At 39.9% G+C, this 20,595-nt stretch overlaps 2 protein-coding genes across 2 annotated transcripts; one reads left to right on the top strand and one right to left on the bottom strand.

The window, feature by feature from the left end:
* Positions 1-265: 265 nt before the first annotated feature.
* On the bottom strand, positions 266-11,095 carry ttk (ttk protein kinase). The gene is made up of 25 exons (XM_071902423.2): positions 11,015-11,095; positions 9,997-10,084; positions 9,634-9,856; positions 9,337-9,443; positions 9,077-9,220; positions 8,780-8,894; positions 8,604-8,685; positions 8,393-8,490; positions 7,873-7,960; positions 7,471-7,579; positions 7,105-7,327; positions 6,642-6,748; positions 5,793-5,936; positions 5,499-5,671; positions 4,723-4,868; positions 4,374-4,494; positions 3,389-3,481; positions 3,103-3,260; positions 2,767-2,918; positions 2,525-2,649; positions 1,918-1,992; positions 1,653-1,829; positions 1,081-1,177; positions 873-958; positions 266-764 (listed from the first exon to the last, which is right to left on the bottom strand). The coding sequence occupies exons 1-25, from the start codon at positions 11,015-11,017 to the stop codon at positions 678-680; spliced, it is 3,021 nt and encodes a 1,006-aa protein (XP_071758524.1). The 5' UTR covers positions 11,018-11,095; the 3' UTR covers positions 266-677.
* Positions 11,096-12,324: 1,229 nt separating this feature from the next.
* On the top strand, positions 12,325-20,480 carry ebag9 (estrogen receptor binding site associated antigen 9). The gene is made up of 7 exons (XM_071902418.2): positions 12,325-12,610; positions 13,385-13,479; positions 14,147-14,228; positions 15,025-15,189; positions 15,568-15,678; positions 17,367-17,458; positions 18,444-20,480. Exons 1-7 carry the CDS (start codon positions 12,608-12,610, stop codon positions 18,559-18,561), a joined length of 666 nt encoding a protein of 221 aa, XP_071758519.1. The 5' UTR covers positions 12,325-12,607; the 3' UTR covers positions 18,562-20,480.
* The last annotated feature ends 115 nt before the right edge of the window (positions 20,481-20,595 follow it).

The raw sequence follows: 20,595 nt of genomic DNA, 5'->3' as shown, positions 1-20,595 counted from the left end.
ATATGGAAATAGAATCCTGATTATGTTTAATTCAGTGTGCTCTGTAAGGTAATGCCAAGGAGGTTTTCGGTGCCGTTTGTTTGTCTGTTAGCAGGATTACGGAAAAACTACTGGCCCGATTTTCATGAAACTTTGTGGAAAGGTATAGCATGAGCCAAGGAAGAACCCATTAAATTTTGGCGCGGCTCCGGATCCGACTCATGAACAAGCAATAATAGTACGAACCTTGGCGGAGGTCTGCGCTCTCCGAGTGCCCTTCTAGTTCTATGTGTGATAAATTCACAATGTCAAGCCTTTCTTAGTAGGCTGTAATAATGACTTGCCCTTCTCACAAACAGGAATGTGCGCTACAGTAAAGTCCTTTGTCAGCATTTACAGTCACCAATACCTTTACCTTAGCTGACGCAAATTCTAGACCAATTCTTAAAGGTAAAATACGTTTATTTGAGTATATTGCTTGCTTACATTTGTTATCAGAGGAGATACGTAAAGATGAAGCAATCAAAGCAATGCAATGATTTTGATTCCAGGAAATAAAACATACAGACTTGTTAGTAATACATCTTACAATACAAAATATTGCAACTAATATTGCAATTCAGTGGTAAAAAAGTGAAAGAACTCTCAAAAAATGGGAAACAGGAAAAGGTTCAAAACAAGACAAAAACCCCTCCCCATCACATTTTCCAGGATAGTTGGCTTGACGACTTCACACACTCTGCAACGTCCAGCTTCCTGCCACTGCTGCACATTTTTGCCAAATTCTGTGGATTGCAGAAAGCAGAATTGGTAGCAGAAATGAAGGGTTGGAGAAAAGAAATGTATTCTTGCTAATTCTCAATCAACTTGCAGTTCTATCAGGTTAAGCTTACATTAGCAGCTCTGACGATGCTGTTGGGAGACTGGAGGGCTGCAAGGTCCGTTAGGATTTTCCTGAGATCACTGTTACATGGATTTTCTGAAGCAAGGAGGTGAATAAATCAAGCTCAATGTCACATGATATCAGCAAAATTGGCTTTAAGTAATAGCACACAGACACACAGTATTGTCGAGTGTGTGTGTATGTGTGTGTGTGTGTACCTGGTTCACGCGATGGCTGTGGCTGAAGCTGCAGGTATGGATGTTCCAGAAGCTCAGCAATGGAGATTCGCTCTCTGGGGTTTCGCACCAAGCATCTCTGGCAGAATCAGACAACAGAAAATGAGATGAGGTTATCCATGTTTTCCATGTCACATCAATCACATTTCAACCACTGTTCTAATCCGCAGACTTGAAAAAAGACACCGACTTTTTGGCAAATAAGCTTTTCCATCTGCTTACCGTTGTGCAACAACAGTGGTAGACCGTTTCAGTTTGTACACTATTTAATTCACTATGGTAAATACTAATGAATCAGCACAGTGTATATTTGGCAGGTGCATGTCTAACTCTAATGTTCATCAGACAGTATAAGCTAGCTTTGGATCATTTCAAAAGCACTTAATATTGGTTATACTGAGGAGATACTGCTACCAATCTTCTCATTGCACAACAGTTAGTTAATCAGAGAGCTTGTTTGCCAAAAAGTGAAGGCATTCCACATATGGTCTCATCCAGTATCCACTGTGTTTACATCAATGCAGCAATCCCAGATTTCAGTCGAGCTCACTCACCTTCAACACATCCAGCAGATCCCTCTCTGAAATGTCAGGAAATTCGATCTTATGGGAAGGATCGATGATGGCGTGCAGCTTGGTAATCTGATTGGTGATGCTTTGGAATGGAGTCTTCCCATAGGTCATGCAGTACAGGATGCAACCAAGGGACCACACATCACCTTTCGGACTGATCTTAGGAACAAAATTAGAAAGATATTTCACCACTCTTCTCCAATCATAAATTACTGCATTGATCACTGAATTGGCAGAGTAAGAATACCTTGGAGCTTGCTTTCCCTGACTTGGATGAAGTGTCTTTGATGGCTTCGGGGGGCATGTAGTTCAGGGTTCCCACCTGTGTTTAGCAAACAACAATGTATTACACACAGGCCCCCTTTTCACATTGCATTAACATGCATCACATATCCGCAATGTATTTAGATGTAGTTGAATTACATTACACCTAGCATTAAAATGCATCTCTGGTATACACATTGGAATCAGATTTCTCTTTCCAAAGAATGTCAGAATGTCACACGTTACTATTGGAGCTGCCTGTTGCTTTTGCGTGTTTCATGGTTGGATTCGAAGGCAAATATTTATTTCTGTTACGGTTACAGTCCATTCCGTAGCTCTTATATGTGGAGACACACTGCATTTACACTTTGTTGTAAACGGGGCCAAAAGCATCTCTGTTCATCTCTGGAGCTGGTTCACATGATCAGATCTTCGATGTGTCTTGGGTGCATTTACATCTGGACTTGATGTGTTTCTGCTCTAACCGATTACAATCCGATCACCCAGGACGCATGTCAATGCTAGGTGTAAAAGGGTTTATAATGATCATCAAAATGTATGGAGACTTGTCATTAAGATAAATCTCTTACTTGTGAATCCTTCATAATGCTCGTTACATCCGGTTGGATGCGGTTAGCTATGCCAAAGTCGATCAACTTGAGCGAAGCATTCACAATGACAAAATTGGCTGGCTTCAAGTCACTATGGACAATTCCTGCAGAGAAGACACAACAGACACATATTCACATAATGAAATATGCAATGGTTATAAACTGAGGTTATATTAGTGTGTCAATGAGTGAAGGATGAGTGAGAGCCAGAGGGAGAGAACCATGTCTGTGGATGGTGTGGACGGCCTCCAGCATGTTCTTCCAGTAGAATTTCCTCTCCAGCGGGTTCACAGTCTTACGGTTTCGCAACCAAGTGTTCAGGTCCAGGTTCCCACACTCCATCAGCATGTAGATGTAGCTGTTGGTTATTTCGCTGCAATCACACACACAACAAATCCTTATCAGAACATATGCATTTTTTTCATTTCATACTGAATATATTTCATGTTTTCATATCATACATATTTTTGCATTCATTCCATTCCATTCATCTTGATCTCAGTATGTTCTGCAGTTATTATGCAAATCCTCATACATGTAATGGACCATGTACTCACTAGTCAAACAGCTTGATAATCTGGTCGCTGTACTGCTGCAAGTGATTCAGATGCTCAATCTCATTTTTGTAGCTTTCCACCGTCTGAGCGTCAGCCTCCTCAAGGTTTACATGCTTCACAGCAAACAACTGCTTTTTGTGGTCCAGGACCTGGTACACCTGAAAGACCAAAGAAAACAACAGTCAAACAACAGACAAGAAAGAGTTATGTTACAGTTAAAAAAAAAAAACACATCATTAAACACAAGGCAGCACTTTTTGCTTCATATAAATTCATTGGCAATTACCTTGCTAGATCCACCCCGTCCAATCATCTTGAGGATGAAGAACTGCTTGCCCTTAATGGTGATGGTTTCGTTTGACACAGCAGTGACGGAAGCCTAAAATAGGATTCAAACAAAAATATATCCTATCGTCACAGTTTTATACCATTCATTCTATAGGCAACTTAAGCAGTGAACGGAAAGATAAAAGTATCAATGCTCATCTAAACAGTGTTAACACCAAGAGAGCTGGAATGTCATATAATCCTAACATCACCAAGGTTCAGGTTCACATTCAGTCAGCCCGAGAATGTACCAGGCAAGTAAAATAGCTAAACTAAATGCATTTGCGTGTTTATATTTCTGAAAGAAAAACGCAAAAAAAGTCAAAAGGTACAAGTTCCAGAATTTTGTGCCACAGTGTGTTTAAATGTTTACTAGTCGGCTGGAAGAAGCCACAGACACAGTGGTCAAAACTCACAACAATGCTGCAAAGTTTTGTGCCAGTTTGCAAGCCGTTATGTTATTTTTGGCTTGACATGACAAGCCTGGCTAATTTGTTCATTATCGAGCCTCTGCAGAGCATATAATGTAGCATGACAAGCTACACTGCTGTACATGTCCAGATTTATAATGGTTTTCGCCTCTGCTAACACTTACTTACACTGATAAGAAGCTAGCTGGGCTTATGGGTATTGTAGTAGCTGTGATGGAAACATCCCTACCTGACGGTGAAAAAGCTTACTTCTCTATACGGAGGTTGAAATATTCATAATCAATGACAATTACAGTTACACAATGGACACAATGTTTCAAATCCAGTAGAAGTCACTTAGTCTTCTTGATACTGTTAGGAAGTCATCCACTATAGAATAACATCAGGTGGTTGGTGACATGGGAATAATATTTTTCACAGTACCATGTGACGTTCCAGCTCTATTGTGTCTTCTGAGTCCACAAAATAAAAGCAATGTATTCAATGACTGCAAAGGCACAGGGCATCTGGTACCTGTGGGGTTTGGAAGTAGGACACTTGGTTTAGAGGTGTGCAGGGTTGCTGGGTGGGTCCGGCTCTGTGTGCGGCAGAAGAAGCTGATTCAGGGTCTCTCTTTACAACCGGGGTGATAAAACTGAGGGGGAGAAAGAAAAAGATGGAAACTAGGTAACTCCCCTAACTTTCCCAACTAGATAACCAAACTTAACCCACAGAGTAAAGTTTCTGTTCAGACAACTATTTATTTCAAATAGGCATCACCGGAAAAAGTGAATTAAAGACTCAAAATGCCTGTATGCAACAACTTCTACAACCTTGATTTTAAAGCTTTTTCAGGACCTGCAGACACAAGTCAAGATGTTACCTGTTAGCACAGGGATTTTTGTAGTTGTTGGGCGTCTGGCAGACCATAGGTGGGTTCAGTCTGGATGGAAGAGGGAGGGATGGAGTGGGGAGGGAGTCCAGCAGACGGGGAACAGGTCGAGGGTCAGGAGGTGTAGTGTGTTTATCCTAGGAAGAAAATTATTTAGTGAACACTGGGGTATGGTTGGGAGACTAAAATACATAGGATCAGTTTAATTGTAGAAATGACTTGAAATGGTCATAAAAACAGTAGGAGGAACAACAAACAGTAGGTGGGTTTGGAATGGAAACGGCAAATTTTGATCAAATTTCCTCAATGTTGCTAAAAAGAGGAAAAGTTTTTTATCAATAAAGAAATTATCCGATAAATTCTGACTGAACCACATTTGTTGAATAAATAATGATGCAGGCTTGGTTCGATCTCATTGCACAACTGTTCAAGAGTTCTCAAGTGTCACTCTAATACCATGAAATATTATACCTGCTGACTGTATCTCCCATGTATAAGGTTGCCCGTCGTGGTTGTTTGGCCATTAGTCGCATTAAATATGTCCAACATTAACTGACAGATAAGAACTATAACAGCTTGCCAAATACTACTAATAAAAGACTCCATTCCATTTTTCTCATGGATGCTTCAACCCAGCTGATGGAAATTCACCTAATTCACTTTTGTTTACGACATTTCAAAAGTTTGCTTGAAATTCATTTAACAGTTGGAAACACAGCTAGCAAGACAGTTTTTTTTGACTGAAACCCCAAAATAATGTATCTAACCTCTGGAGAAAAATGCCGGCCAACAAGAGCTGGCATCTTCCACGCCGATAAAGGCTCCTTGCTGGCAGGTTTAGGCTGCTCCACAGACCGGTTCACAGACACCCGAGCAGGAATCTGCAACTCCTGTTTCCCCCCACAAGTTGCCACCCTTCGTGGACCATGGCTCTGCAAATCTAGAAGAAAGAAAGATGGTTATAAAAATTGACTAACTACACCCACTAGTTTGACCTAGAGAATGAATCAGACATACGGTCAGTAGTTTGATACCATTAGGAAGCTGACTCTGAACTCTACCTGGGGAGCACTCCTCCTCCTCGGTGGGTACCAGCTGTTTTTCCCCAGCTTTAAGGTTACGCATGGCCACCTCCAGCACCTTGCCTGGCCTAGCATTTAAGGCCTGGGCTTTGTGTAGAATTGAAGTTGCTTTGTTCACATTACCTTAAGGGGAACCAGGAAGAAAAGTGAGAGATTTACACAAGATTTACACAACCATGCTCCTATAAAATGCACATTTCTTGTCCTGCTCACAGCAAAAATAGTCACTGTGTCTAAATACTGCCAATATGCAATTCTGGCGGTAAGTATCATCTAAATTAACTGTGTTATATCCTGATAATTATATTGTAAACATGCCAATTGAAATATACTACATTTAAACCATGCTGAGGACATAATGTTGATACACGACTTGTGTCACATTGTTGTAACTTTCTCTGATTATGATGGTTAATTTGACAGTTATGCACTACATTATGAGTAGTTTTTTTAAACTATTCCTTGGATAGCATTTTGTCAATGTCTAATCATATAAACTAAAAAAAAAACAGTATAACATCCTGGCATTTTAAAAAATACTGATTTTACACAAGGGCTGTCTAGACAAGTGGAGGAGCATTTGGACGTGCACATCTTTAAATTGTTGATGGCCTGTTGTGACAGCACCTGCTGTCACTATTGCCAAATGACTGTAAATAAATGTATACGGTAATGCATTTAAGAACACCGTTAAGAAAGACACACAGAATTACTAGCTCGGGAGCTTTAACTGACAAATACGAAATGTGCTGAGTGTATCTATTCAACATATCAGGTTTCTGTAAAACAACTACAATAAATAATAATACTGTATATGGAGAAGTATACCTTGAGAGACCTCGAACTGGGCGTGTGCCACGTGGACAAAGGCAAAGCCTTTGCAGTTGGATCTTGCAACTATGAAGTGGTCCTGTGCTTCGTCTGGGTCTTCAATCCTACAGAAGAATGAAAAAAAAGCAGCTACTCTTAGAGAACAACTGACAACGCTTTGATGTTAAAAGCCAACATGTTCTGGCTGCAACAGCCTTGGTCAGGGTTACAGGATAGCACGCATATTCTTTGACCCTACAGAACAAGATCAGATGGCCAATACATCCAGTGACACACACTTGTATACCTGAGGCTATGTATGAATACATGCCATGCATTTTTACCTTTAATGGATATAGTATACCAGTTCAGGCACTAGTCACCCCCATACCATCAATACCACACCTAGAATTGATACTTCCTCCACAAACCCATCCCAAAATGCCTTTACTATAATGTAGATATTTCCATCCACACTCACCCCTTGAGTTCAGCATATCTGACCAGTATTCTGGCGTAGCTCTCGTTCTTGCTGTATTTTCCTATTGGCATTCTGGAGAAGACTTTAGAATAGCAGTCCTTTAGCTTAGTAAGGAGGTTCACGTCTGTGTGAGGGTTGCCTCTCTTCTCCAGGTTCAGCAGATATGTCCGACACGACTCGGGGGAATTTGAATTGATGATCTGGTAGAAATTGTAAGTTGTATCTGCCAGGGAAAAACAAAACTTATCAAAACGACACAAAATTACTGTAAATGTCCCATTGTCCACACAGCTCTGCAGTAAGAATGTCTAAATACTACACAGCGCTGGATGTACGGTGTGCCATACTCTCTCGATGATATAGTACCTTCCATCCTAGAGGTGTCCCTCCTGTCCTGCCTGTAAAGGAGTGTGGTGGTGGAGTCCACCGTTGTCTGGTCCTCCCAGGGGCGAGGCATTGGACTGGTAATTGTTGGCTGGGAACACAGCAATGCAAAAGACAGATTTAAAGAAACACTTTGCTATTTTTTAACCATATCTCCGTATATTGGTCCTCACTAATACAGCATCATGTCTGTCTACTTGCTGTGTCTTGGAGACGGGCTGTGGGAAGTCCCAAAATTCAAAAATCTTTTTGAATTTGCATGTATTAGTGAGGACCAATATATGGAGATAAGGTTAAAAAATTGTGAAGTGTTCCTTTAATATTTCTTTGGCCAACTAGACACCAAAACCAGTAACCACAAAAACAAGCTCACTTTTTACTCACTTTAAGACTGAGGAAATCTCCATCAACAGCAGTTTTCTTGGAGGACGATAAAGCAAACATTGAGCTGGTACTTGAACCAGATGTTTGCCTGAAACAAAATGAAACAGTTAAGACTCATAATGTGGCCTACATAACTACAAACAGTCACAACTAAAATTCCACTTAGGTAACAACAATGCAATGCCATGAAAAAGGCATTACAATACTTTCAATTACACAGTGGAGTGATATACTCAGGAATTACAATGCAAAGTATATTAAGCAGTTTGAGACAACATAAAAGTGTGTGTCCTCCATCAGTGATGACTATTTTCATCCTAGGTTTCAGTATACCTACTGCTACCTCCCCACCTCCAGTACAGACAGTTATGTCATATGTACAAAGCCATAGCTAGCAACAAAAATCTTCTCAGATGCCATTCCTCAGGACAAAATAATATAGAAGTTCATGGTCGAATGCCTAATTATCTGTGGGTCCTTGTCATGAAAAAATGTGGAAATCCCCGTCCTACATAATTACCTGGACAAGAATGTATCACTTTTCTTTGAGGGTATCCCATCGCTGTCGTCAACATTCATTTCTGGGATAGAGAGGGAAACTATGGGAACTCTCCCTGGCTGGAAAGCAAAAGGTCAGAGCACAACTTCAAAGACTGATCAGTAATCAGTTGCATCTACCCTTTGGCCAAGTATAGGGAAAAAATACTGGCAGGATGAAATCCAACTCTCACCAAGCCAACAGCTCTCTTGCACTGAGATCCAGACCTCCATCCTGGCAGCTGGTCATCTGATGATCCACTCAGGGGCTCTGTCCTGAGGGCCGGAGAAGAGGGATGGATGTAAGATTTTATGTTTTAGAACAAAATAAATACCTGGTTAAAATTGAAAGCACTTGTTTTATTCTTACCCTGAACCAAAAATAGTGGGGAGCTGTAAGTCGCCTGTCCCGTCTGAGTTCTTGCAGACCTTTTGGAATTCTGAGCCATGTTTGGCAGAATCGTGCAAATTATTGTTGGGTAATACTGGTGAAGAGAAAACATAAGAAAGTATGGAAATCAGTTGGGAAAAGCATACTACGAACAAAAGAACAAGGATAACATTTTTTGGTTATAACAGTGATTTTCAGAACTAATTCATTGTACATCATCAATTAAGTGGGTCAACTGTGTTTTATGCCATGGTGTCAAACATAATAAATACTGACCTGGTACATTTTCCTTATCCTCAGAACAGACAAGTTGTGCTTTTCCTGTCTGCAGGCTTTGTAAGGCAGCCTCCAGCACTTCTTTCGGTTTGGCATCCAGTTCAATTGCCCTCTGCAAAATGTAAATGGCTCTCTTTGTGTTGCCTGGTAAGATGAGACAGCAGACACTGAAACATCACACATAATAACTCAAGTCATGAGTTATAGTCTTTATATATTTGTTCATATTTTCGAGAGCAACAAAAGGCATCTCTCTCTACCTTGAGAATGCTCAAACTGTGCATGTGCAATGTGGACAAATGCAAAATTCTGGCTGTGAGATCTTGCCACATTGAAGTTGGCTTCTGCCTCATTGACATCCTGGATTCTAGTAGAAGAAAAAAAAGGGGGAAAAAAGGCTTTATATCCACCAAGCTGTCAATTGATAAGCATATCAAAATGACTTAAGTTGATTGATTATTTCAGCTTCAGGCCTACCCAATCGACTGATGCAATCGGAGGCGGAAAGAGGTTAAAGAAGGTCTTGAAAGAGTAGGCTAAACATTATAGCTACTCACGCTTTCAGCTCTGCAAATCTGACCAACATCCTGGCATAGCTCTCATTTTGACAGTGCTTTCCCAATGGCATATTTGAGAACACTCTGGTATAAAAGTCCATGAGCCTGGTGAGATGGTTACGATCCAGGTGAGGGTCACCTTTCTTCTCCAGGTCCATCAGATATGTCAGACAAGTTTCGGGAGAGTTTGAGCCGATGACCTGGTTAATATTGTCGGTGTCATCTGTAACAAAAGTGTGAGGTATTACGATCAGTTTATCCCATACTGACAAATAAAAAAAAAAAAAAAAACAAACCAAAAAAAAAACAGACTGATGTATTTTCATCTCACAATGACAGGAGGACAATTGGATAAACACTTACCTTCGTTGAGATACTTTTTAATTTTGTTGAGCTTTTGATAAAGCATGGCAAGTTGCTGCTTTCTGTCTGTATGCTCCTCTTCCTCCATCTGAAATTGAGGGATAGGTGAAGGTACACCATATGAGTTAGCCCAGATATGTGCCCTCTTTTGCATGGAGAGAAAGTCACACCAAAACTCCTTTCAAAAATCTGGCAGTTTAATGTCTCCTTAGCAAAGGCACATACCTAGTATACAGACCTTTTACATGTCCTTAGAAGCCTCTCTTCAATTCAGCATAAATTCAACACACCAAGCAGCACTTATTTCAATGAAATTTATTTTATTTAGACCGTTATTCCCACCATCTACTTGGGCCAGGGGTAGAGAGGTAGCGAGCAGTGTAAAACAATTCTAAAAACTGAAATTGTATTAAAATAAAGTGCTGCTTGGCGAATATCGGTTTGCCGACTTTACCAGTAGACCCTAACGTTTAATAAATTAGCTTAACGTAGCCTATGTTCTATCTGGTATGTACATTTGGCGAAAAACAAGACATCATTAAATTGCCATATTTATAATGGAGTGTGGCATAAAGATCTTCCTGTACGTATGGGGCTAGATGTGTCAACGGGAATGACAGTGACAGTTTGCAGGCTGTGATTTAGTCCTAATACACTACAACAATACAATATTGTGGTAACACTAACGTTAGCTCGGCTATGCTGCGTAAATGTGCAATGACTCATATTTGGTTAGCTAGCTGGGTCAAATATAACGTCAACGGTAACATTAGTTTGTTTCAGATCACTAAGTTAGCCGATCAAACAAATTCTAACAACCAGCCGAATAACGAAGTATGTCTTGTGTTTACCATCTAACCTAAGTTAGCTTAAATGTAGCGATCTGGCTAAAGGTTAACTAGGTTAGCAAACTAGTTCCCTCGTAATTCACTCCGGAATTCAGATATTCAAAGTCCAACATATCTAAACACACCCTAAATAATATTCTAACAAAACATTTTTATCAAATCCATCTCACCATGTTTACGGTGTCACAAATTAATCTCGTTTTACGTTTACGGCACGATAAAGACTCAATTTGAACTGCCTGTTTGGGTTTACCCGGTTTTCAAATCAGCCACTTCCACCCACGTCGTGAGCTGATTGGATGAATTGTACTGACGACAGGGGTGCGTTAAGTTTATTTTCCAGCGTTTCACGCCCGCTTACATTGCAGCCAACAAAGCTTAAACGGAGGGCACGTTTCTTGTAAAACGTCGTCAGTTGCGATACCTGCGGTTATTTATGAGCTAGGCAAATTCAATTATGTAATTTCATTTTTGTGTGATACATTATATGACATATTTATTAACTAGCCACCACTGAGTGAATAACTGGGATAAAATGTCTGACAGGCAAGAGTCTTTGACGGTACAAGTTATTTTTTGTATTTTATTTCAACTCGTGTAGTCATATAAGCAACTTGATCATTGAATAAAATGCATTAAGGGCAAACTAATCTCCCGCCCGGTTTATCCGGCTCAGCCCTGCGTACAGATCAAACCACACAGTCTTCTGCATTTCAAGGGGGCGCATATTCGAGGCAGACACTGGTTCATTTGTTATCGCATATCGCTTGTATTACTTAGTGCAAATTACTACTTACTATATTATAGCCTACTTGTTTTTTTCCGTTGAGTCATGGATGCAGTTTGGTATTGCCTCATTTGCTCTGCTGCTGTGCTTTTGTGTTTTGTTATTGTTTTTTTTCTTTGTTTATCTCTTTTGTATAATTGCAAATTAAACACGGAACCATATACACAAGTATACAAAGATATGTACACAGGTGATTAAATGCGTTTTGAATGTTAGTTCTGAGATTAGTTCTGTCATGAGGATGGGTAGGTTGCTACCTTCAAGTGCTCCTCGTAAACACCCATTTCCATCCACAGCTAAACAATGTTTTTCGTGGTGAGTTGTTTCTTATAAAAACAACTTTGTTTCAGGTCTGTAGAGGTCAGAAAAGGTGTTCGGGCTGGATCATGCATGCAAAGCAGCACAAACAGACGTGATGGAGTGTGGATAGTCAAAATGACGCATTTGCTTGCTTCTCCTTAATTTTGGCACTTACCATTCACACTGCTCTCTGTGTCAGGCAAAGTAATAGGAAAGCGCACACATGAGGGTTAAAGTCCACATTTGCAGACTGGAATTGGGCCCACTTTTACTATTGACAGACATTTTCTAAACATAGATTTATTTTATTTCGACTTTTCTGACAGCACTTGAAGGTAGCAGGTCCACGCCGCTGCTGTACTTCCCTGTTCCTGCTCCTCCCAGTTCAAAGATGGCAGCCATGGGACAGTGAACAAGCGACGACACATTTTTAGGGGTTTTATCATGAAACCTAACTGGAGTCAGCAGCCGACTCTCCCATGCTTTTGACATGACAACAATATAGCTACTGCAAATGTGTCGTCTTGCAAAGACAATTATAGGATATAGAGATATCATGTTTTTCTGTGAGCTAAGCTAGCAAGCTACGGTTAGCCAAATAAATGAACTCGTTTCTTCTGACACTCAAGAAAATATCAAAACCAGCTGCTCTGCATACTGTGTATTGACACCGTGCATGGTGAGTATCTGCACCAATGATAAAGATGTGCAAAAAGCTAATCTTGAGACATATAGCTAGATTAGTTAGCTAATGCATCCTTGGAACTAGCTCGATACGTTCCGTTCTGTGGTGTAGGAGAACGTCATGCCAAACGCTATTAAAAAATATGTCAATTTAATATTTCTTTGCTTATCGGCAAACATTCATACCCGTTAGAACATGACTTAAGGTCATTTAGGAATCCTCAGGGTCTACTGGCAAATTCGGCATGAAAGTAATCCACCAAGCACCACTTTTTTTTTTTTTAAATGTCAACTTTTAGAATCGGTTCACATTTGTCACTACTGCCCTCCATGATGTATTTTGGTAGAAGGAAATTGTAGGAATAAGTGACGAACCCATTATAAAATGTCATTGAAATGAGTGCTTTTTGCTTTTTATGATTCAGGTTTTAAGTCATCTTCTACCATGCATGCCCTTTTGCCGACAAGCAAGGACACATACAATTCACATTTTTGTATTATGGAGTTTTTATGGAGGCTTTACGGGCTCTTCATGCAAGAGCTAGGGAATAGCATGACTGACGGTTCTTGGTATTCATTGTCCATATACGCCAACACATTGCTTTTTAAGGGCTGCTGAACAGCTATAGCTGATTTCATGCAACCCTGCAAAATATTACTCTAGTGAAGACGTGGCATAATACATACCCTGGGGGTGGGAGGCAAAGTAAGAGACCATTTTATCAATGTCAATCCAATTCCTAATATTTTCTCTTTTCTTTTTCACCAGCTCAATTTCATCATGGCCATCACTCAGTTCCGCCTTTTCAAGATCTGCACATGTCTAGCCAACTTGCTTTCTTTCTTTAAACGGTTGATATGCAGGTAAGCACAACTGAACACTTTGGAAAATAATGTCCAACGCATGCTGTTCTCTTATATGGAGAGAACGTCACACCAAACTCTATTCAACATTCGGGCAATTTAATGTTGCATTGCTTATTGACAAACATGCATACCTCCTTTAACATGACCTAAGACCTTTTAGAAATTGTGAGATTTTTAATGGTAAATTTGGCATACATCTGATCCACCAAGCAGCACTTTATTTCAATAAAATTTCAACTTTGAGAACTGGTTCACGTTGCTTGCCACTGCCCGCCATGGTGTATTTTGGTGGAAGTAGATTGTGGAAATAACAATTAAACCAATTTTAAATGTTGACATTTTATTGAAGTAAGAGGTGCTTGGTGGATTACATGTATGCTGATTTACCAGTGGGACCTAGCGATTTAGAAAGGATCTTAATTCATGTTCTACAAAGTATATATGTGTGATGATAAGCAAAGCAGCATTCAATTTCCAGATTTGTACACATACTTTTTTTGAGTTTGGTGTCCCCACGCGAGAGAAGGGAATGTATGTATTACCTAAATGTCTGGTAATGGTGTTCCTTGGGTTGCTGCTACTTTTTTTTTTTTTGCATTAAATGGGTTATTTGTCTTTTTTTTTTAATTATTTTGTATTCTTTATTTTTTGAATTCCTCTACAGGACTGGAAGGGGGCGTAAGCTCAGTGGTGATCAAATAACTCTCCCAACCACAGTGGACTTTTCATCATCTGTACCAAAACAGGTCAGTATTGTATCAGTCAACAGCAGCTGCCCAGTAGGCCTCTCTCCATGTGCGTTTTAGCACAGTGGAAGCACAAAACTGTCCATTTGGCAAGTCAAACTGAAGACTGAAGTAATGGACAGAATTTCAAAATTTGCATGCATTTCATCTAATCAGAGTAATCCAGAGCAAGCCTGAAATTCTGGGATTGATGGGTATGGCTTTATGAGCTAGTATTGTGACTGAAGATGGAGGAGAAATGGAACAAAATTAAAAACATACGCTCACATATTTTTATTAATATTGTGATGTGAACATACTGTATAAATGTGGTGATAGAGATTATTTTAAATAACCAATATTTGCCAGTGTTTTGAAATAACATTTTTTCCCCATAAAATGTTATCTTGGACCCCCAAATGACAGTTAAGCCTTGCTTCAACCTTGAACAGCCATTTCAAACGCATTGCTATGACTTCCCAGCAAGTTTGGTTGTCATGACAGTTAAGAGCAGTGGCGGTTCTGGCCCTTTTGACGCCCTAGGCGAGATGATTTCCTGATTTCGTAATGGATGGCAGAATTGTCTTGTCATCACAACTATTCCTGTTACCAAACTCATGCAGACAGCAGATTATGATTTGCAAAAAGCTCTAATCTGATGTAATTTATCACCTAATTTATACATCAGTCAACCTCTGTTCTAAACACTTCAGAAATATCAAATTTGTGTCATTGGTTTCGGTCAAAGTATCCTATGCCTTGTCGATTTCCTAATTTCCACTTCTGAAATTGGGTCCCATTGTGTTTTATTCTCTAGTCTGTGCAGGCAGAGATTGAAGAATGGAGCTCTTGGGATGAAGAAGCTCCCACTAGTATCAAGATTGAGGGCGGCAACGGAAACGTTCCCCCTTCACCCAGCGATGGAGAAGAAGAGCCTGACTACTTCAAAGACATGGCCCCCACCATCAGGAAAACACAGAAGGTACAGTCCAAGATCAGATATTACTGATCAGATGCCAAAATATTGATATACAGAATATATACATTTTCGAGTTTGTAACCTTTGTGGACGTCTCCTGGAGGATGTTGTACTGCAGCTCAAATTAGATGAAACAGTTACTTTCAGTGACATAAATAAACAAGTGAATGTTAAATAGAAGTTATCTTGCAATGAAAGATGGTAGAATGTTATGGTTATGATTTTTTTTAATATGGAGCAATTAATGACGTGATATTAAGTTGTCACACAACTTTCTGATGTTTGATTATTTTATAAGAAAAGTTTATCTATGCTTATAATGGTCTTGTAATCTGCTGAAGTTAAGTGTTTGCCCCTTTCTCTTGGTTTTCCATGTTACAGATAGTGCTGAAGAAGAGGGAGCCGTTAAACTACCTGGTGCCCGATGGCTCAGCAGGTTTCTCCAGCAGACTGGCAGCCTCTCAGGACATGATGTCCTTCATTCCTCCCTCAGTGAGTCTGAGTCTTACCCTCTGAAGCCTCAGGCAGGCCTTCCTCTGTCACTGAGACATCCAGGGTTGATGCGCTGGTCTGGAATGTCTGAAAACATATGCAAAATGTATATGATCAAAAGTATGAAAAGAAATTGCAGTTCAGTCGGAATACACAACTACACATTTTATGCAGACCTTTCACCTAATGGTATTTGTTGTTGTAAAAATAAGCATCAGATAACAAGCGATGACAGACTTAAATCTTCAAACCAAGTCAAGAAATTAAAGGGATAGTTCGGTTTTTGGGGAATTTGGCTATCTTTTCTACGTACCCGGACCCAGACCATTGAGCTGCCAGGATGCCAGGTATTAGACCTTTTAACTTCTCCAAAGATGATGGCTGGTCTAACAAAGCTATACATTATTATTTATAAAGTTATTAATTAGTTATTAATTCAACTAAACATAAAGAAGTTAGATTATATCAACTTCATAAGTCCTGGCCGGACTTCTTGTATATTCCCACCAATATAATACTTCCATGGTTCCAAGTAGGAAGTTCCCCAGTTCCCAGTTGTCTTGAACATACCATTAGGTTCTGCCTCTGCTCTCTTCTCACTAGAGTGCAATTTTGTAAACTCAGAACTCAGGAGCCATCTAGCTAGCCACGTAGCCATTGGTCTTTGCAATCGAAAATTGCAACAGGCTAATCATGTTGGATTTTTAGGAAGCCGTTTTTATTTGAGCCAGAATATACTGAGGAAGTCTATTTCCCTACTTTTGAGAGGAGCTGCTACTCAATCCTGTAGACTTCCAGCAATTGAGCTAAGCAAACTGCATGTAGAGACATAAAAATGGCATCCACGAGTTCATCTGACTCTGGGTAAGTAGGAAAAATTGATAAATCCCCCAAAACTGAACTAGGTCTGAAGTGGAAGTGGGTTTGAAGTGGAAAATGTTTAGGGACCCCAGTCCTCGTGTACAAAGTTTTATCCCAAAATTTAATCTTATTTGAAAAACTTGCTGTGATTAAAGTAAAACTTATGTAAATTATTAGCCATATGAAGTGGGTTTGTTAAAGCTGCAATAGGCAAGACTTTCATGTAAAAATACACCTGCCTTATCAGCCTAAATCACAAAGTGGGGCTGCAGCTGAGAAGAGCGTCCCATCCCCACTCATTGAGATGCCGTAGATTTGCCCAAAAGAAATTCTGTTGTCGGGTATATGCATTTCTCCGCCCAGAGTCTCACAGTAGAAGATCATACACACTGCTTTCTGACAGACGACTTGCTCTGACTAGTCTCTCTCCCTCTCGTGCTTATAGATTGTGCAGTAGTTGCAGTTAAAGGGGTATTAAGTAAACTATTACCTTTATCAGTGACCAGTAGGAATTGCAATAACGTTGATAGAACGATCTCCTACGCAAGTCTCTGGCACAACCTCCACCCCTCCCGTCCCCTTGAAATACGCAAGCCTGTAATTGCCACAAACAATAAAGTCACATTTTCACAGTAGAGACAAATAATCTAGCTAATTACAGCAGAGATGTAACTGAAATGTCTTGTGAAGAGGTAATACATGATGCAAAATACTTGTCATTTACTGTTTTGGCTTGAGAACGAGGCTTTTTAGCCTTTGTAGCTGAAATGTCTTGTGACGCTGGTCGTCTTCGTGATTGAAATGGGAAATGATCCTATGCTGTGCAGGCTGAGCTCGGGGAAATGGACAACTGGCAGGAGGACACCAACGCCTGGGAGGACGAGTCTGATGCTGCCTGGGAGGCAGAGGAGGTGCTCAGGTAACGACATGTCAAGAATTCATCAACGCTTTTTTGTAGTACATAGAGGTGCACCGATACCAATTTTTCAGAATCGATATGAGTACTGAGTCCTTTATAATTAGATTGGCCAATCCGAGTACCGATCCCAGTGCTACTCAATTTTGTCATTTATGCTGCCTAGTATTGGCCTATTATAAAACAATTACTGGAACAAGTGTATCAATTGTTTGTTTTTTACAAATTTGATCAAATTATGCATTGTCCATTGTATAACCGTCCTCGATCAAATAGAAAAAATATTAACAGATAAAAGCGGCTTATTCAGAATAGGTTAACAGATAACAGCTTATTCAGAATAACAGATAAATAATGGTACAGAAGGTTAAGCCTAATAAAACAGAATGACATTTAGCCTGCATAACCGGGGCTCCTCTTCTAAACAAAGGTGCTATGACTATGAACTTCACAAATCGCAGCATTTCATCATTTTGACAGAAGTTTAATATAGTACCAAAGTGCATGGCAGTTAAGTATCGATATAGGGACAGCTTCATTTGCTGATCCATGGATGAGTGCCTGGGAGATGGATCACCCGATACTATCAGTAGAATATCAGCAGGCCTTCACAGTTGACTATCATGCTGAAGCTGTTATAGTGTCATTTTGGCACATTTTATTGATATCTGCATTGCTTGGGCTTTTGACACTACATAAACGGGCGTTCACAGTCTTATGATGAGTCAAGATTTTGGCTAGACTTATTATGCGGAATTTAAATTGTACAAATGGACATTCACAGTCTGCGAACATGTCAACTTTTTGTTCAGAGGGCTGTAGGTTCACTTAATGCCCAGCAGGTGTCAGTGTATGCTTTTATTATAACACATGAGAGGGGGAACAAGATGCTTTTTTTTACTCCAAGCCAAGCTGACCTAGCTTCTGTTGATGTGCACTGTAATGACATGGCTTGCAATCCTGCGTTTGTTTTGTCTTTGTGTACCAGACAACAGAAGCTGGCAGAGAGAGAAAAGCGCTCCATGGAGCAGCAGAGGAAGAAGATGGAGAAAGATGCTCAGAGGATGATGAAGAAGGAGCAGAAGATTGCCGTCAAGCTCTCGTAACATTTTAGGAATGCTCAATTTTGAGCCTGAGGGATGGGGGGGAAAGACGCTGAATCAATCGTTACTTCATCTTAAAATCATCAAACCAGGATTATCTCCCTACACTAGTCATCTGATAGCCAACTGTCCTCCTTCTCCACCCCGTTTCCACCAGCAGCCATTTTAGTCATTGTTTTCCAGCCACAGCAATGTGAAATGCCACATTCGAGGGCAGATAACGTACCTGGTGTACTTGCTGTTCATGTGGCATGGTCATTTTGGTTTTCAGGGAGAGTAATATTTGTACAATGCCAATTCATCTTAGATTAGGCTGAAAATGAGATGCAGCATTAGATGGCATACCGTTTAGATTCTGATTTCATCTATTAGATTGCGTAGGAAAATGTTCTATTTTGGTTTTCCCAGGAACGATTGTAAATAAACTGGTACCTATAGTACACCTTGACTCTCTAATAGGGAGTGCAATTTCTTTTCTTTGTCTTATTTATAACCTCTAAGGACAAAGGAGTGTAATTAATTTTAAGCGTCACTGTATACCAGCGACATCCCTTGGTTTGCTTGATTATTGTGTTTTATATTTAATTGCTCTTTCGTTGTTTGAAAACACATTTTTTCTAATTGATGTTGCTTAATATTCCATGTACCTACCTGTGCTGTGCAGCCCTTATTACACTGGAAATCTGCATTGAAATGAAGGCTGAAGATTTTCACAAGGAGTATGGATAAATGGCTCAAGAGACTATAGAATGGAATTAAGTCCTACCACAAAAGTTAGCTGTGGGTTCCTATGGTAATCTCATGGCTACTGATCTGCCATTCTTCTCCTTTGTCAACTGTTGACGTTGAATCAAAGTATCCTACTACCCAGTTTTATCCTTGCATTGTAATACACAAGCATAGACACTAAACTTGCGCATGTCTTTTTTGTTTTGTTTTGTTTTTTGGTTAAGGGAATTTTGCTTTACTCAATGATTTCTTACATAATTGATGCAATCACTGCACACACTGTCTTTATAAAACATGGATCATCATTACAGTATATTGTAAGATCAGTAAGAGGATGGAAAATGACACTCGGTGCGTCTTTCTCCCTCTCTCACCTAAAAACGGAAAGCTAACAGCTGAAGTTGATGGTTTAGACTGAGCAGCCTGTTATGCATCTCTGTAATGAAATTACTGGCCAGTGCTGGTAAGATTGGTTTGCAGTGCCGATCGGCAAGCTGTTGTCATGGAAACATTGGCATGTGGAGGAAGAGCTGTATGAACTGAAATGTGCAGAAATGATATGATGTCTTGGTCTCTTAGGACTTGTTCCAGTAAATGCCGAGGAGGGAGGCAAGGGAGGCTGCTTTTAATACTGAATGTTACAATTAGCAAAGCAGTGCGGTGCTCGTATGGTTACACTGGTAATACTGGGTTGAGCTTATCTGTTAAATGATTAATTGACAGTTTCAGAGAGGTGATAAATTCCTGAAAATAGTAATTATGATAAAGTAACAGATTTGTGCATGATCAGGTTCAAGAATTTAACTGAAGGGAGGTTTTTAGCTTAAGGGAATTCAGCAAATAGTCTTTGGGACAACTTCCCAAATAGTCTTCATGAATCTTCCCTAATTTTTCTTTGGAAATGCTCTTTTGCCAACTTTTACCACTGGGAAAAGCTGCATGTTGCTCTGTTTTGTCAATAAAGGTTCTGTTTTATTTTTGCACATTTTCCAAAAATGAATCCTGGAACCCTTTTTCTTTTTTTTCCCCTCTATGAGTATGACCTTGGATTATAAGGATTGGCATGGTTGAGCACCACCGAGGACTTGCATTTAAATAGTATGAGGCTACAAGCTCAATCCAAAAGGTTTAGGAGATTGTATACCTGCTGTATTAGTTCTAGACAGGTTTTTAATAAAATGATGTGATTCATCCCTCTAGGGGTGAATAAATTTGGTACATGACTCAGTTGGCTGTTATGTAATTTGGAAGACACTATCTAAACCTAATGTGTTAAAAGATTACATGGATGACTCATCTAATATGGGC

This window comes from Centroberyx gerrardi, chromosome 12 (genome assembly GCF_048128805.1).
Source record: "Centroberyx gerrardi isolate f3 chromosome 12, fCenGer3.hap1.cur.20231027, whole genome shotgun sequence".
Lineage (NCBI taxonomy): Eukaryota > Metazoa > Chordata > Actinopteri > Beryciformes > Berycidae > Centroberyx > Centroberyx gerrardi.
This window is presented reverse-complemented; position numbering and strand designations above follow the sequence as displayed.

Excerpts from the sequence above, each read along its gene's own strand:
- ebag9 (XM_071902418.2), top strand. Across the intron at positions 13,480-14,146 it reads TTTAAACGGTTGATATGCAG|GACTGGAAGGGGGCGTAAGC; the intron begins GTAAGCACAACT and ends ATTCCTCTACAG. Across the intron at positions 15,190-15,567 it reads CCATCAGGAAAACACAGAAG|ATAGTGCTGAAGAAGAGGGA; the intron begins GTACAGTCCAAG and ends TCCATGTTACAG.
- ttk (XM_071902423.2), bottom strand. Across the intron at positions 9,444-9,633 it reads AGATTTGCAGAGCTGAAAGC|AATCCAGGATGTCAATGAGG; the intron begins GTGAGTAGCTAT and ends TTCTTCTACTAG. Across the intron at positions 2,650-2,766 it reads CCACACCATCCACAGACATG|GAATTGTCCATAGTGACTTG; the intron begins GTTCTCTCCCTC and ends TCTTCTCTGCAG.